This window comes from Prinia subflava, chromosome 2, assembly GCF_021018805.1.
Source record: "Prinia subflava isolate CZ2003 ecotype Zambia chromosome 2, Cam_Psub_1.2, whole genome shotgun sequence".
NCBI lineage: Eukaryota > Metazoa > Chordata > Aves > Passeriformes > Cisticolidae > Prinia > Prinia subflava.
Genome location: NC_086248.1, coordinates 63848558 through 63866171, shown reverse-complemented (window position 1 = coordinate 63866171; position 17614 = coordinate 63848558). Strand labels below are relative to the sequence as shown.

Genomic DNA, 17614 nt, shown 5'->3' with positions numbered 1-17614 from the left:
CAAACCCAAGTGAACCTGAGAGAAGCAGCCTTCCCTCCTCCCTAGTTCTGCCAGCAAGGCACCCCAGGGAATCCCAGAAGCAGGAGAGGAAGGAAGACCTGTAGGGAAACCAACCACAGTCTCCTGTCCCCAGACAAAAAAACAAAGAGAAGAGAACATGGAAGAGGAGTTGCACAGCATTTGAAGCACTAGCAGAGATTTCTCTGCAACCTGCCAATCCTCTGCTTCAAAGGAGTTTGCTTTGGGACCTTCTTCCCTACCACCAGACCAGAACTGTCCCCCTCTTGTCTTTATTACTATCTCCCTTTGGACACTCCAGTACTACTCAGAACAGGGATGTCAGTAGTAGGACTACTGCCTCTTCCCTCCTCATTGCTGCACACAGGCATGGAAGGAAACATCACAGCTATTTACAACAATATTTTTATTTCTTTTTATTGTGGGTGTTCAGTTTAAGTGATCTGTTTTCTCTTGAAGCTGAGTGCTATACAAAAGACATGCCTGAACACTGTGCTGCAACTGCTGTTTGTAATTTCTGATTTTAATTTTCTTCCTGTTACTATCAGGAGTTCCCACTGTTAATAAATAAATAACCATTTATTTATTCTGTTATGCTTTGACTCTACATCCTTTAGGATAGAGTGCAACATTTTATTAAATAGAAAATTAAAATAAAAGCAACTTCCAAGCAAAACGTACAAGAAAAGTAAAACTGTTTCAAACATCCCTAAAAAAAACATTTCAGGCAATGAAACTATTACCAATATCATCCTGTGGTTTGGAACCACACTTCAAAATGTAGGAGCTTTTCTTCAAGCAAATAATCAATTTCTGACAGCCTTGAATTTCTTTCCTAGAGAGGCTGTGGAAGGGATAAATGCTGCTCTGTAGGTAAGGGCTGAGCCCAGTGAAAGCCCTGGCAGTTCCATCAACTCAGCCTTCTTGGAGGACACCAGTATTCAGGCCTCTGCTTTTTATAAAAGGCTCTAAAACCAAGTAATAATATGATGTGAGTGCTTATCTTTTTTTGGGAGTGTGTCCATACACTGTTTATATACATATACAGTGTGGGCACATATGTCTGTACTTACAAACACAAGGACTTTCCCACCTCAAATTACCCAAATTCATGAACACCTTCATTAACTTAAGCAATTTGGGACAGGAATGCCACTGAAGAAGGGAAAACTGCCTCCAGGCCATGCTTCCCCCCAGTTAGGTTTAAAAAGCAATTGAGAGAGAGAAAGGGACATGGCAGGGAGGTGACAGCCCACCTGTCACAGCAGTTATGTGTATATGCACTTAAAGGAGTAAGCAAGGGTTGAGGCAAAGAAATATTGCTTTCCTTGCTCTACAATGAGCTTTTCTCCACCTGAATCAGGGAGACCAAGGGAGACCCTCAAGCATAGTTCTGCAGTTTGTTTGGGGTGAGGATGAGCACCAGTGACCTTCAAATACACTGCTTGCTTGATACTGTCAGCATCAGTACGTGTCACCTTCAGACTGCACTGCAGTGCCAGGTCCCAGCTGTCATACAGCAGTCTGTAAGGGCTACTCCAGTACGTCAGGTGGCAGAGACACTGGTTACAAAGCCATCCTTCCTTTTCAAAGAAATTACCCAAGCCAAGCAGAACAGGTTTTTTGTTACAGTATACGAACAGAAAAACTGAAGAAGTGAAGCATCTGCTACATGGGAACCCTAATTATTCAAAGAATTTGGAACATCAATCAGAAATTTTGCAGAATTAGAAGCTGAGAAAAGTGAGGACAGATGGAATCAGACAGACAGAAATGTGTCAGGTTACATGGGCATATAACCAATGAGAAGCAACTGAAAACTCAATGGAGCAGTTGAGTTCAAAACAGCGTCAGTGAGAACGACCTCCTGCCACAGGACATACATAAGTACTTCTACAAAATAACTCAGTAGAAGAGTTGGAGGTGGTTTTGGATGTAGGAATAAGTGTTCACTTTTCAACTGCACGTACATTTTCCACGGATCCTGAGAAACATGACTTATATTCTTGCTTCCAAAATATTCTCAGTGATAGTGGTACAGGCATGACAAAGCTGTACATAGCTTTATTACACACAGAGGACTGCAGCAACTCATCTTTCAGCCTTCTTCAGACAGAAATTATTCACCTATATAACTAGGAGGAAAATGAAATTTACATGTTTTTAGCAAACATTCCCAGATTTACAGCACAGAAGCTTGCTGGAAGATGCAGTGAATTGCTGCTGTGTGACAAGAATGTCTTCTCCAGTCAGGTCTGTTACACTGGAAGTAGAACGAGACATAGCTGATTGTAAACTAGGCTTGCAACAGAAGTACTTGTCCCATTTTTAAAGCATCTCTGAGTCATAACTTTACTGCTAGTCTTAAATGCCCAGATCTCTGGAATGGGTTGTTACACTCATCTCCACAGGAAAATTTGTTGGAATTCGTTTTCTTTCATGGACATGGTAAGGGGTAAAGATAGGATGTGAAAGCAGCAGCCTTGGACCTTGCAGTGTTTCCACAAACATGCACTAGGGGGGACAATGCAAGACCCTTCAAATGGGAGGTAAAGTAAGAATCCAGAAGAAAAATGGCCTAGAAATATCCTATAGACAAGCTATATGGCTTAGTTAAGCTGGAGCCTCTCCGATGTCTTGTTGACACACTGTCTCCCAGCCAACTCAGCTGCTGAGATACAACAAAAGAGTTTCACTGTCTCAGCACTTTCGTGCTATTTGAGACGTCCCAGATGACAAATGAGTTTATGCTATGTATCTTGCAGCACTCTCAGCCTAAATAATCTGTTTATTCTAAATCCTTTTTATGTAACAGGGGTTTATACTACAGTATTTAAAAAAAGATGGAACCTCTAGGAGGAAAACCCAACCCACACAAATTTTACTTTTCAGCAAAGAGACTACAAACTTCTAGTCATGCCATATACCCTGCTGTCTACTAAAATCACTTCTAAAATCATAATTTATCATAAAAACAAAATAGAGGAAAAAAATCAGTGCTGCAGACAGCTGCCATATGAGTTCAGCTGTCTATTATATTTGCCAACATCCTATTTCTGCCTCCAGTGTTTTAGTGGGTTTGATGGCTTCACGAGCCATCTTCCCAACACCAAGGGATCAAGACAATCAGTAACAGGGAAAAGAAACCCAGGGCTCAAACCTAGCCAACTGAGAATGGCACTTTACATGCCTAATTCAACTCGTGGGGTTTCACAGTGTCTCATGGTACACTGCCACATTATAAATTTACATGCATTTACACTTTAGATGAATTAGTCATTAGACTCTATTTGGTGTCCTCTAGACCAAGGTCACCAGTCTAGTTCCCACAGTTTTCACAGAATATTCCATTTTATTACTTCTACACACAGATTCCAGTTACACTAGCCAGTACTGCTATCCTACTAAATTCTTCGCTTCATAACCTTCATGGTGTTTCAGTAAGGAAAGAACTTTTTGTAAGTGAAATTACCAACTATCAAGCAAATTATCACCTTAACAAAGCACTGTAGAAATGTTCTTTTCTTTTTCCTCTACTCTGTTGTAACAGAATAAAAAACACAAGCAGATCTGCACTGTTTGGAGCTCTAAAAGCCCATCTAGTATCTGCCTTAAGATAAAGGCCAATGAATTGTATCAAGGTAAAATTTAAAACTGAGGATGCATAGAGCAGATACTTTCTCCTGAATATTCTCTCAGCACTGGATGGAGTCCTCACCCTTCAAGAATGTACCCAGTTGCTTTCTAAACCTGTGTAAACTTCCAGCATCCACAATTCCCACAGCAGCAGCACAGTCTGAGTATGCGATGAATGAAGAATTACCCTCTTCTCTTTGTTCAAAGGTTTTCTGTACTCACTTCCTCATGCTTTGGCATTTCATGTATTATGAGCTCCTGTTTCAGCTCAGTAAATGGCACAGTATTTAAAAAAAAAAACCCTTCAAATGGTATAAAATACATGTGCTGCTTACAAGGGCAGTGCCATGCTACTGCAGCAGGGGGGCAGGGAGGCCACCTGAGGACACCACCCAGAGGTATCTTCAGCTCTGCCAGACCTCATGCCTCGGGGCTTTTTAGGCATTCCCACCTCCAAAACTGAAGTACCCAACTTTACCTCCTCCTAACACCAAGTTTCGCATTAGACTGCCTCATATCAATACAGCTGGTGTACTTGTTTTCACTTAAGATACTGAACAGTTTCGTGCAGATATTGGAGAGGTAACTACCACTTCAGATGATCACAGTGGCAAAAAAATACCCTCTCCTCATCCCACTCCCCCAAATAAGGGAAGTAAGTGCTTTTTCACCCAATGCATAATTATCAAAGCAAAGTTCATAAGCCAAATGACATAACTTAGGGAAAAACACCATGAGTTTTGGGTGCACAAACACTTTCATAAATGGAATAAAGAAGTAGTATATGCAATACTGCATGTTTGGGAGCAGGTATTCTCTGTAGTTCTCATTTATCATTCAAGAAAGAGACATTCCTACAGATTAGTAGAGTTTTTCCTTGACTAATTAAAAACCAATGAAGCAGCCTATTAAATAAAACACAGTGTCCATTGGGGGAGGGGTTTCAAAGGAGACAAATGTTAATAGACAAAAAAGGGAATAAAAAATTCTGTGACCCAACTAAATACAGGATACTGTAGTGCAGACAAAAAGGAGTACAGAAGAACATAAAAGAAACAAACCTGGCATGGGACTCTTCTTTTTTTAATTGCTTTTTTTTCTAAGCAGAAAAAAGCATAGTAAGGACTGAAGGCAAGGTGCAGAATAAGATTGCATATATGCTAAATGCTACAGGTAACATCAAGCTGCAGATATGGCAGCTGGATGGTCCCACCTGTGGGCAAAGTACCTTGTTTTTCCAGGGAACCAAGTTACAGCAGGCGCTAATACAAGACTGAGAGATGCAGTCTAACAGACTAGACTGTTAAGTGAGACAAAAAGAAACAAAGAGAATGAGTGGTAAAAAGGGAAAGAAAAAGGAGTAAGAAAAAAAAACACACAAAAGACAAATACAGTTAATATACACATGCATACATTTCAGAACATAAGGAAAACTTGAGTTTGAATGTGACATTTCAAAACATATTTTACACTGCTAAAACAGGATAATACTGAAGGACAGGAATAGCTCAAGTGTCACACCAACAGCAGCATGTAAGATACAAGAACAGAGAAGACTGGTCACAGTACTGAGATGTAAAATCCAGGTAAACCAATTTAATCACCAACAAACTCAATTAGGATCAGTACTACATTGGTTCTTGGCCTGTGCTCCATTAATCTCACTTGTAAAAATACACATTAAAAGTACTTTTATATCAACTTCCACTCAGAAACTCCAGCTTCCTGTATTTTCTAATTTTGTTTATTAATTTTTGAGTTGGGCCTGCTTCTCCTTAGTGGTTTTCCTTTGGAACAACATACGTTCTGCTTATCTTAGACATTCCAAAGACCCTCAACCCAAGTGGTGTGACTATAACCCTCTGATGACAGACACCCACCCTCATAAAATCTGAAAATGCTTGTGCATTGACACCTAGCCATGGCTTCATATTGTCTCCGTTGTAGACAGACAAGCAAAATATCTGGCTATGGTTTTTATTTTTAGAAGCAGTTTAAAAACAACAGGAAAAGCTAGTTTCCTTTGAGATACCACCCGTTCTTTTTTGCTCCAAGTTGGCAATTATATCAACTGAGAAGTTTATGAACGGTAAATAGGTATTCATCCACCCATCATTTTGCTGTTCTCCATTTTCAATTATTAAATAAATACTGCATGCACAGAATTTACATGTCGGCTTTTTTGCTTTGTATAGACAATAAAGCTATAAGGCTTTCATCTGGTGGTAAGGAGTTCACATTTTGAATCACAGGACTTTTGGCGACCCCAGTTCCACGCTGTTACCGAAGAACTCTCCTGACAGATGAAATATGACTCCCTCAAGGCATAAGACTTATTAGAATTACTTGGCTCTTTACCAGTAGGGTAACAATTCAAGTTCAGAAATCTGTTGTGGTAAACATTAATTTAAAGAAAGATTAAACATTTACAGCATTAAAAAAAAAAAGCAAATTAAACAGAGTTACTGGTCAAAAAATTCTACAAAAGGAAGTTATACAATATGAATAGAGAATCATGCTATAGTTTACAAGAAATTTATGTGTTTGTGAGCTGGAAATAAGAGTGGCAGGGTTAAGGCTAAGGTTCTGAGATAATCAGTAACAGCCAAGACTGTCAGTTTGGCAGCTATCTTTCTCCACAGCTCTGAATCATCCTTTCAGCTGTAATATTTAAAGGAACCTATTCCAATCTGAAGTGGAAGTGCTATTCTATATTCAAAGCATACTTAGTTGCATTAATTTTCTCCGGAATGCACAGAAATTGTTAGTAACACATTATGTTAACACTCAAAATACCCTTAACCAAGGGAGGATGACAGCTTTTAGTCTCCAAGAATCCTCACCCATGCTTATATACTTTCATGCAAATTGTTTAAAGAAAAGTGTATTTATATATTTTAAATCTTAGGTTAGTTTTACATGTGCAGATGGCTATATGCTGCACAGCACTGGCCAGGACAAGTCAGTGACATACAAGTATGCATTTATGTGCAGTACATTAATAGCAACAAACAAAGTGTGAATACTTTCCTCAGTGGAAATTATAATTCCATTGATTTCAGCAAGGTTTTGCAAATTACCATCATAATGCATTCCACAGTATGAGTGTGCTTTACATTCTCGGCTCACTGCCAGTACATACCACACACAGCTAAACAAGATGCTCTGACATTCCCTGCCAATACACAGATTAAATGCAATCACCACCTGGACAAGAGACTCTACATATTCCACAACACCCTTCATTATGTGATTAAAATCCCATAGAGGATAAAACTAAAAACTGTACCCTTTAAAGTGCACATTTTGCTGATAAGAATTATTTGGTCCACACTACAGAGGGACATATGGTTTAGTAACAATTCAAAGAAATTAAACTGTGTTACAATCAAGGACATCCACTCTCGAAGCAAGAGCTGTTTTTGGCAAAGTATTCTAGAATATCTATCTTGAAAATGCCAGGAGCTATGGCATTTCAGCTTTAGACAGGGACGCTCCACTGGATCTTGCCAACCATCTCAGCAGTAACATCCTAGACCACTACAAAAAAGTCAGCTTTTCCTTCAGAACCCACAGGCACAACAGGATAAAGAAAGGAGAGCAGAAGTTTTCTTATTATGAACAATAACAAAACTTACTAGTTCTGCAATTGACATCTATATAAACTGATTTATAACGCAATATGGCTTCATAACTTTCTTGAAACTTGAGATCAACTGTTCCTTCTCTTTATTTAATTTATTTCTACATTCTAAGCTAAGCACACTGGTAGTTGAGATGTGGGGATATAACCACAAAAATCATGAGGTAAAGTGAAAGAAGGGCAATAAACCCAACTGAGTGGACCATCTTCATTTTCTGGATGCATTTACCAAACAGTTGTGATGCATTAGGACAAAGCTTGTACCTAACTGAATAACCACCTGTATTATCAATTCAAAGTGTGCACCTATCCAAGATACAATTCAAGTATGCTGATGAATAGCTCTTCCTGCTATTTGAATGTCAACACTTAGCAGCTACCCTTGCTGGGGTCTTCCCTCCAGAACATTACCAACCCCTTCCTGCTTTCACACACTGAACATGCCAGTGGGAACTTTATATCCCTGCATGGGTAGAATTGGGAGTTTTAAGAGACCGTGAAAGTCAGATGAACTACTGTCACCGCAATTCAAAGAAATAAACATCTTTGTGATCCTCTAAAAATCCTGCCTTATTTGAACAGTGTTATGGCAGGCAAATAAACTGCACTAGGCACGTATTTCTTCTAGCGCTTTGCCCCCCACCATTACCTTTTGTTCAATTTCTTCATAATCATCCTGGTAACTTCCACAGATTGCACTGGAGGACGAGGAGAAGGTGGGGCCCTGAGAGTAATACTGCGAGCTCCGGTAGCCATCCCGCCGCAGCTTGTCACACTCTGCCAAAAGAAAGAGACAGGAGGTTAAAGCATGGCAAGAGCCATCACTTGGTGTTCAATGGCATTTAAGTACTGAATGTTTTTTTGAAAATGTTTACCGTGCATTAACATTGTCTGCCCCAAGTGACAGAACCCAAGGGCGCGTTCCTCCTATTTGTATCTGTATTTCCTCCTCCCTCGTGTGTGACATACGGAAGCCCACACATAGCGTATTAACCCAGGCAATGGCAAGTGCTTTGGAAAGAAGGGGGAAATAGATTTCTTTATTTATTTAAGTGAGGCCTGGCTCGGTGTCTTGACAGATGGCAGCATCTTGCAGGATGGGAGACGGATGCATGTGAGTAACTCCAGGGGTCTCATTTACCAGGCCGGTAGACATCTATTATATGCCTTACACTTGAAATGATGATGATGTTGCTCACTACTCAAGCACCATCTGCTAAATAACTTTGGCACTGACCACTTGTCATGTCTTTCTGTCCGTGGAAGAGACCATTTACTGTAATTTTAGAGAGAGGAAGGTAAACCACAGGGATCTCAAAAACTTGTGTTGCTGCACAGCACATGTAGTTCAATACTACAGAGTTTCTAAAATTCAGAAAGAACTCAGAGCAAACATGCATCCCCACTTAAAACAGCCAAAATTCCAGTCAGCATCACATCCCCCTCACCAAGTCTTCCACAATCATCTTCCTGCCTCCTAATTGATATTCAGTGTGATTGTGCTAAAGAATAACAGACGCCAGAGCATAAGGAAAAATTAAATGTTCAAGATGCAGCAACCAAATCCCTCAGACCAGTTAGCTTTACGTTTCCAGACAGGTATCTGAATCTGTTGAAAGATGATGAAAGCAAGAAGAAAATTAAGTACTTGGTGTATTTCCATTTCAGGAACTGAAATTTCTGCACAATATGCAGACATTATCACAACACAAAGCGCTTTTATCATCACTTGCTGGAGAAGGTCTTTCTGTAATTACATCATCTGTCTGTCTAGCCTGATCTTCTCAATACTCCTTAAAACAGAAAAGATGCAATGCTTACAACAAGGGCAAGGCTTTAGAGAGGCTTTTGCCTGGCAAATGATTAGGTGGAGTTACAATGTGCAACTCCAGCATACATGTCCCCTGTTATGCTCAGATGCTTCTGGGACCAAGGTCTGGAGGACTTGTGCTGACAGGTTAACTGACCTACAGCAACCACAGATCTGTGAGGATTTCATCAGGAAGGACTCCCCTGTATCTGCATATGAACACTGAGGAGGCAAGCTCACACTCTGACAACCGGCCATTTCCATCACTGCTGGAGATGCTCTTGCCTACGGCATCAAAAAGGGCAGCATGGCAGGAACCTTTCCTTCTCCCTCAATTAAACGACCAAGAGTGGCAGTTTGGTTTTGAGATCCAAATCAATGGCTGCATCTCGGGAACAGAGGGCTGGTAACCGTGTTTACCCATTCCACACGTGCGAGCACGCTGACATTGCGCACATCTGGCAAACTGTTGCTGTACTTCGGAAAGGGGGTGAAAAATGACTATGAAAAATGAAATGTCAGCAACTACAGCAAAGCAAATTCCTCCACCATCGTTCCAAATTTGGTACTGGATCCAGCCAGATCCAGCACATAACACTCACAGATGTGAGCACCCTGATGGGTTGTTTGTTGGTTTCAGCTACAAATGAACAGGGTAAGCGGACTGTGGCAGAACAAGACAGCCCAAAGACTTGCATCAACTTGTAGCACAGGTTAACATGCTAAGTTGTCAACTTAGACACTGCAACTTTTACCTTCAGAGGGATCATTAATCACTGCAAACAACATGAATACAACCTAAGGGGTGCATAAGAATGCAGTTATTTTTCCTCTCATTTTTGGATTAAGGCTTAGGGTCTTTGCTGGCTACTCCTGCAACTCTCCAACATCAAACATCATCGCACACCAAAAAAAAAAAAACAAAAAAACCAAAAAACAAAAAAACCCACCCACACACACACCAAAAAAAAAAAAACAAAAAAACCAAAAAAAACCAAAAAAAACCCCAAAAAAACCAAAAAAAACACAAAAAAACACAACAACAAAACAAAACAAAAAAAAAAAAACCAAAAAAACCCAAAAAAAACCAAAAAAAAAAAAAAACCAAAAAAACCAAAAAAACCAAAAAAAAATAAACAAAACAAACAAAAAAAAAAAAAAACCACAACAAACCAAACCTGTGGTGGTTTGACCTGGGCTGGATGCCAGATGCCCACCAAAACTGCTGTATCACTCTCTTCCTCTGAAGAGAGATGGGCAGGAGAGAAATAATATAAAAAAAGACTCATGAGCTGAGAAAAGGACAGGGAAAGATCACTCACCAGTTAAAACCACAGGCAAAACAGTCCTGATTTAGGGACTTAGTTGAATTTATTACCAATCAAAACAGGAGTATGATAATGAGAAGTAAAGCAAATCCTAAAAAACACGCTCCACCCACTCCTCCCTTCATTCCTAGGCTTAACTTTGTCCCCAGTTCTCTACCTCCTCCCCACTCAGCAGTGCAGGGAGATGGAGAATGGGGGTTATGGTCAGTTCATCATGCCATTCCTGCTGTTACTTCCTCCTCAGGGAGGTCATTCCCCTGCTTTAGTGTGGAATTCCCTCTATGGGAGACAGCCCTCTAAAGACTCTCCAACATGAGAGAGTTTTTATGAAAGGCCTATGAGACCTTCCCATAGGCTACAATTCTTCACAAACTGCTCCAGCAGTGGGTCTCCCATGGGCACAGTCCTTCAGAAACAATCTGCCTCAGTGTGGGCTCCCCACAGGGTCAGAAGTCCTGCCAGCAAATCTGCTCTTGCTTAGGCTTCTCTGTCCATGGATTCCCAGGGCCTGCCAGGAGCCTGCTCCAGTGTGGGCCTCCCATGGAGTCACAATTGTCACAGGACTCTTCTGGGGGTGACAGGCTCTTCTGGAGCAAGGTAGATGAATGCTCTGATATTAACTGTTTGACCTTATTTATTTTCCTAACCAAGAAGGTGAAGATGATGAATAGTGCACCTCATGAAGCCCAGAAAAACTCCAAAAACTCAAGGAAATCAACACTGAAGGTCTCAAGTCTATCCCAAGTTCAAGTGGATTGTCAATAACAGCCTGTAAGCTCACAACCTCCCACTGTCCACAACACAAAATCCATGTAACTTCAGAAGTTATTGCAGCAACAGTGCTGATGAAGCCAAAATTGCCAAAAACTGCTAGCTGAAACCAAGAAAAGGTGGTTTGTCTCCAAGAACAGCTTTTCTGTTTATGTACTGTAACTGTACATATTGCAGCACAGGAAACACACTGTGGATGGCACCTGAGGCCAACAAACCTCACCAGAGGCTTTAGGCAGGTATCTGTCACTTCATGTTGCAACAACCCACAAGCACAAGACAAGGTCAAACATTGCACCTGACTGAAGGTACTGTTGCTGCCACACCAAGGGTGGCAATTGCTGTTTAAAAACTGTCTAGCTGGAGGCTCCTCCCTTCCATCTTACCCTTATTAGAGGTGCACATGTCCTTCTGTAGGCAATCAGGTTCTTATTTTTCAAATAAAGGGGTTATATTTTTGTAAAAAAATACCGATGAAGGAGCTAGAGATACTTACTCTAGGAAATAGTCCAGATACTTACTCTTGGAAAGACTTCCTTCTTCCCAGAGGACCAATACATTGTCCTAGTCTGACAACCCCAAACAGAGAAGAGCACTATACACTAAGTGAAAAAGTTCTTACAGTTATGCATGTTATTTCAGAGATGTCTTACAGAAGCTGACAAGGTAACAGAAAGATCCATCCAGTTCCAGTTATTAAAAAATTTCATTTTAAAGAACGACGATACATTAGTGCCAGCTGAATCAGGGACATACACACTCTTGGCTGCCATTTCCCACCTCATACAAAAAACTGTGCACAGCGTTTCCGTATTTCCAACAAAGAACTGCCAGGCTGAACCCCAGGACACTGCATCAGGCAGGACACAAACTCCTGAGGATGCGCTTGGCAGTCCAAATCTGCAGCACACGCTGCAGACAAGCTCCAAGTCATAATTTCCACATTAATCTGATCTGAAATGTGCAACGATATGATTATGCCCCAGATGAACCAATTTTGCTCACACAAACATTAATTCCAGGAAAATCAGGGAAGAGTTACTGCCTTAGCAATTGCAATTGGTGGCTGTACAGGGTAGTGCCACAACTCAGAAGTCTGAAGCTACATCCCCTTCATCTCCTGACTGCTGCTGGGGCTAAGTGCACAGGGACATTGCCTGTCATCTTCTGCTGCCCTGCAGGTGCTTTTCTGACTAGGTGAAACCATAGACTAGTTCTCGTTTTCCCTCTATACTAGTGACACAATTTCAGAACCTCCTCTGTATTAGAAGTACAGCTTAAAAATGACTGTCATTAGATTCTACTGTAATTTATTTCCACTTATGTGGTACAAGGGAAACCCTTTCTAAAAAATGAAAATTTTCCTGAAACTTTTCCTTGTGTTTTGCTGTTCACAGGGTGGTTTTAGTTAAGCGTGAAGAAAGGGCATGGGAAATGCAGTCAAAGCCCTTTTAAGGGCCCCCTCATCATTTCCACAGTTATTAGAACAGGCTTTGGGAGACACAACCAAAGCAAATGTGTTAAAGCTGTCAGTGCCCAATACAATAATGCCCAAGTCTCTGCTATATATACAGACACTCATAGATGCTCAGGATTGCAGTACTGCAGCCTTTGCTAAATCTTGGCATCAAACAGAAGCGTGCTGGGGATGTCCTGTGCATCACCCATCTCTGTTCTCTTCCCTCCTGCTAAATAAGCTGGGGAACAGGGAGGTATCTGCAGCAGCAAACTGAGAGTAAAGGCTCAACCAGCCATGAGCACCAGTTTTGAACCACAGGCACTGAATTCAGCACTGCTGTGAATAACTCAACCCTCTATATAAAAGCTTATGGCCTTTGTGACAGAATGTCAGGGCAAGTGTATGAAAATACCTCTGAGGCCTCTCAGCCCAGATCTCTCTATTTCATACAAGAAACTTGTATGTGCCCCTGAGTCAGTAACACACAGTAACAAGTCTCGAACACAGAGGCAATTTACTGCTTTTCCAACAACTGACACCATATTTCTCAGATGATAATTTGAGCCACAAATCACAGAAGTGAACAGAAGGCACAGCACTGATACCTCAGTAATTCGTCTGCCATGGTATTACCACGGTAAAGCAGGATTAACGTTTACCTTGTCAGACCTACACGCCACACCACGCCATGACAGATGGAAGGCTGGGATTTTGGGGAGAGGACCGGATGCACTGGCTCTTTTTCTCTTCTTTAACTGACTTTGGAAACATTCTCGACCTTCTGAGATTCCTACCTGTAAAACTTGTTGCAGTATCTTGAAGCTTATATGAAGGAAAATGCATTATCCTTGCATTCAGAAGCAGAACTGGTCAGAGGGACACGGATTCAGTTATCTTCAGAAGTTGTGCTTTATTTTTTTCTTATTGTAAATGAACTGTGCAAGAGTAAGTGCTACTTTTAACAAGCTTCTTCATAAGACAGTTATTTTGTCTGTCAGTATTAGCGTGCCCCATATGTATCTGTCTGCAGGGAGAAAGCCTCCAGGTGCTGGTTTCCAGGGCTAGAGCCCATCTGAGACCTCTCCCTAAGGCAAAGCACCAGCAAGAGCACAGAGCCACAGCTTTATGCCACCACCCTGGACCAGTCTCAGGCCTGAAAGTGCAGCCATCACTCACTAAATTAGCCCTAATGAGATCACTCAGATTACTCCTGTAAGCAAACACCGCTCACATGACTGCTGCAGGATCAGGCCTTAAGCTCTGTAGCTGTCTACATCCACATGTACACACTCAGGTACACTCTCACAAGCATATATTGAAGAGTCTAATATTAAAAAATTAAAATCCACTAATTAATTAAATTAATTCAATAATTAAAATTTCTAAATATTAGTAACCAGCAAAGGCACTGGTTAAGGAATTAAACTACCACGATACTGACTAGTATAAATGTAGAAACTTGGCATCAAAGTTATTCAGACATCCAAATAACTCCAGTTAGCTTGGAATTACTACCCATCCCAATGAAAAGACAGGAAAATCATACCCCGGAAACATCTGAATTAACCCTGTATGTAAGAACAGGACCTGGAAGTCAAGACTAATTCTAAAATCCAAAGAGAAAATGTAAGTCAGACCAGGAGCAGATGTGCTGCCTGCCTGGCAGAGCTGCCCAGAGCTGCTGAAACAAAAACTCCCAGGTACAAATATAGAAAGGGGAAAGACCAGCACACACATCACTCACTTTTATACCACCTCTTGCTGTCTCCTTGTCAACAAGAAGGGACATGCAATGAGCTGACAGCTTCATCTGCATGCTTGAAAAACTGTCTCAGCTGAATCTTGGCAGAACCTTTCATGTTGTAACTTGTATTCTTCTATTTTTCTTATTTTTTTTCTTTTTCTTTTTTTTTTACTACAGGGAGGCTATTAACTGCTCAAGTCAGCTAAACTGTCAACTACAGAAATAAATCTGCTGACTAGTATATTAAAACACATTTATCCATTCACTGCACATATCACTGGAAAACCACTCTACTCCTCAGGGTCAGAAATCTTTTTTTTTCAGTCTTCAAACATTGTAGTTAACTTCTTCTGTAAATATCCCCAAATCACATTCCCTCCTAAGTCACAACTACAAACACTGTCGTAGAAGTAGCTTTTCAAAATTTCACCTAAAACCACACAGACTGTAGTATAGTATATATCTGTTTAAAAATATTTCTTACTTTATAGGTGACACTGCACTTTAATAATCAAAGTATCACTGCTTTTGGTTTTAAAAGAAATTCCTTTCACCACTGAAAGTGGCATATAATTTTAGTTTACTTGATAGAGACTTTGAATTTGTTTTTCCAGTTGAGCTGAGACAACTAAGATCTTGTGGGATTGTGACAGACAGGCGTGGGTGTCGAAGACTCGGATTTCTGAGCTGGCATTGCTGCATCTGAGCAAATCACACTGGGTTAGGTCCAGTCAAGGACTTACATCCTACAGACAGGATATGATCTAAATTTCACCCATGTGCCTCCTAAATTCAGAGTCCAAACAGGTATCTACACACTGCCTGCAGCATATGAACACACAGGAAGGCGTCTCAGGATAAATCCAACTAAGGAAAAACTTGAGATGCCTTCACTGTCATCATCACCACACCAGTAAAGGCTGGCACTGGGTCCAATGCTGCAGGCCCTTCTCATGAGGGACAAGAGAACCTAACAGGGATATCAACATCTTTGCTTCTACGGATAATGAACTTTTGCAAGTTAAAACTATTTTTCATTTAGATGCAAATTTAAGTTCTTTACAGATGAGGTGAACACAGGCTAAATCTCCAGCTTCCTAATGGTGTACTCAGAACACTAAGCAAAAGGGTGTCACCTTATCAGCCAGAGCTGTGCTTTGTTTGGGACTGTCGTGAAACACACCCTGAGCACCAAACCAGGACCTCTTCAAAGGGCATGGCTGCCTCTCTGCTTGCTCACAGCACTGTGGTAAGATGTGGATAAAACCAAGGTAATGCTCGACTATGAAGTTAACTGGGGAATTTCAGGGAGGTAACTTTTCAAGATAAAGAGCTTGTTGAGAATGATTATGCCTGGGACTATAATTAAAACAGACACCCTAGTTCAAAGGTTTCTTTGGTTAGTAAATCTAAATGAAATTACTACCTTTCACTCTGTGCCCCTTTATGGTTCCCTCATTTGTAAACTGGGGTTAAGAACGCACAGCTCTCTGTGTGTAGATGAGACAGGCTATATAAAAGCAAAGCTGTACAAAGGCAATCTTGTTTCTCACAAATATCTCAAGTTAAATATGACTTCAAAAAAAAGCAGCTCAATTTAACTCCCAACTCAGCACCTATTTTTGTCCCTGGATCTAAATATGCAGAAGACAGCTTGCCTCTGCCACTTTACATTCCTCCCAAAAATTCACTCAGCTTGGATCATGTCCCATTTTCTTCAAATGTATAAATCCCCATATCATCTGCAGAACTTGACTATCACTGAGACTGCTTCTATATCAAAGCTTTAAAATATGTTGTAAAGCCACAGCAATGATGCACTTGTGTAACAACTGAACTGTAACCAATGCTGACGGCAAAGCAAGTTCATGAACTTCAGCTGTGATATACTCAGTGCACCATTTTGTTCAGACTCCCAGTTAAAAGGGTCAGGGATTTCCATAGATGGAGTACTCTTGCCACCCAGCTGAAAAAACTTCTGCTCAACAGCTCAATCTAGGTGCTTTGGCTAGTACCAGCCTTTGTCAATCCAGCCAATTTCCTTATTATTCCTACCCCTTGCCCTAAAACACGGTTTTATACTGATATTTCTGCATCTTTGATCAGTACATAGAGAAAAGCCCAAGACAAGCCCTGAGACGGTGAACATGGGTATGGGATGTATTTCTTCCACAAGCACCATTTAAAGTGGTAAGTAGCCAAACAAAAAAAAACACCAGCAAAACATAGTTGTTTGCTTCAAAGCTGTCTTACTTGGTAAGTACTTGAAAGGTCCATTGCACTTTTTTAAAGATTATTTTGCATATTCTCTCTCATGAATAAGTAGCTACATCCAGCACACAGGTAGCTTTTAAGGACAGATGCTGTCCAGAATTACGCAGAAACAAAGTCTTGTGCTCCAAGGGGATGAGGGTAACCCTAACACAGGGCTGCTGGACTGTGACAGAGAAGTATGCTGCATGCGTACTTCAAAGAAGTCTTACTAAAAGTGAACAAATGTTTTTTTATGTTAGGTCTATTTTCCCCCAATATAAATATAAATATAAATATAAATAAATTTCCCCCAATACCATGCAGGAAGCTTGTCCTGCCATGGAGGCCAGTCGGGCTGGGAAGGCCACCCTTCTAAGGAGCTTCAGGGCTCAGCTGTGCAGACACTGACAGCAGCACAAGGACGGGGCATGGAAATGCAACATGAAAGGAAAGCGATTGCACAGATTTATTTTCAAGGGTCTAAATCAGATGCAAGTGTTTAAGAAGGAGACATTAAAAGGAATTCTTAAATGTAAAATACCATTAACAGGGTCAAGTAAATGCAAAGACACTGATCATTCTCTTCTTTCCTTAGAGCTTTTTTAAAAAAATACATTTAATACCAACCTTTAATTCCCCAGGCGACCTGCATGATTTATCAATACAGAAAACCTTTCTAATGGCACCAAAATGCAGCAGCCATGACAAATTATATTTGTTAACAAGCTGTCACTAGGGAGTGCTCAAAATAATTATCACCGTTTGTCTCAAGTTAATTTAAATTTCTGGAAGTGCCTTATACGACTGCATTTAGTGGTGACAGGATGTCTGAGGTATAACAGTGTATTTGCTTCTTTTTCTATCTTTGATGTGTGCATTAAAATAACACTCCCTGCTTTTTCTCTAGCATTTTTTATGGATATTTGTTGTTTCTTAGACAACTGAACACAGC

At 40.7% G+C, this 17614-nt stretch overlaps 1 protein-coding gene across 6 annotated transcripts in view; it reads right to left on the bottom strand.

Annotated features, from left to right (window-relative positions):
- NHSL1 (NHS like 1) overlaps nt 1-17614 on the bottom strand; it is a 175577-nt gene that overhangs the window by 25068 nt on the left and 132895 nt on the right. For all 6 annotated transcript variants that reach the window (XM_063390268.1, XM_063390269.1, XM_063390270.1 and 3 more), the window contains exon 3: nt 7947-8074. In XM_063390268.1, coding sequence (XP_063246338.1) covers nt 7947-8074 — 128 coding nt within the window. The remainder of the gene's footprint in view (nt 1-7946; nt 8075-17614) is intronic.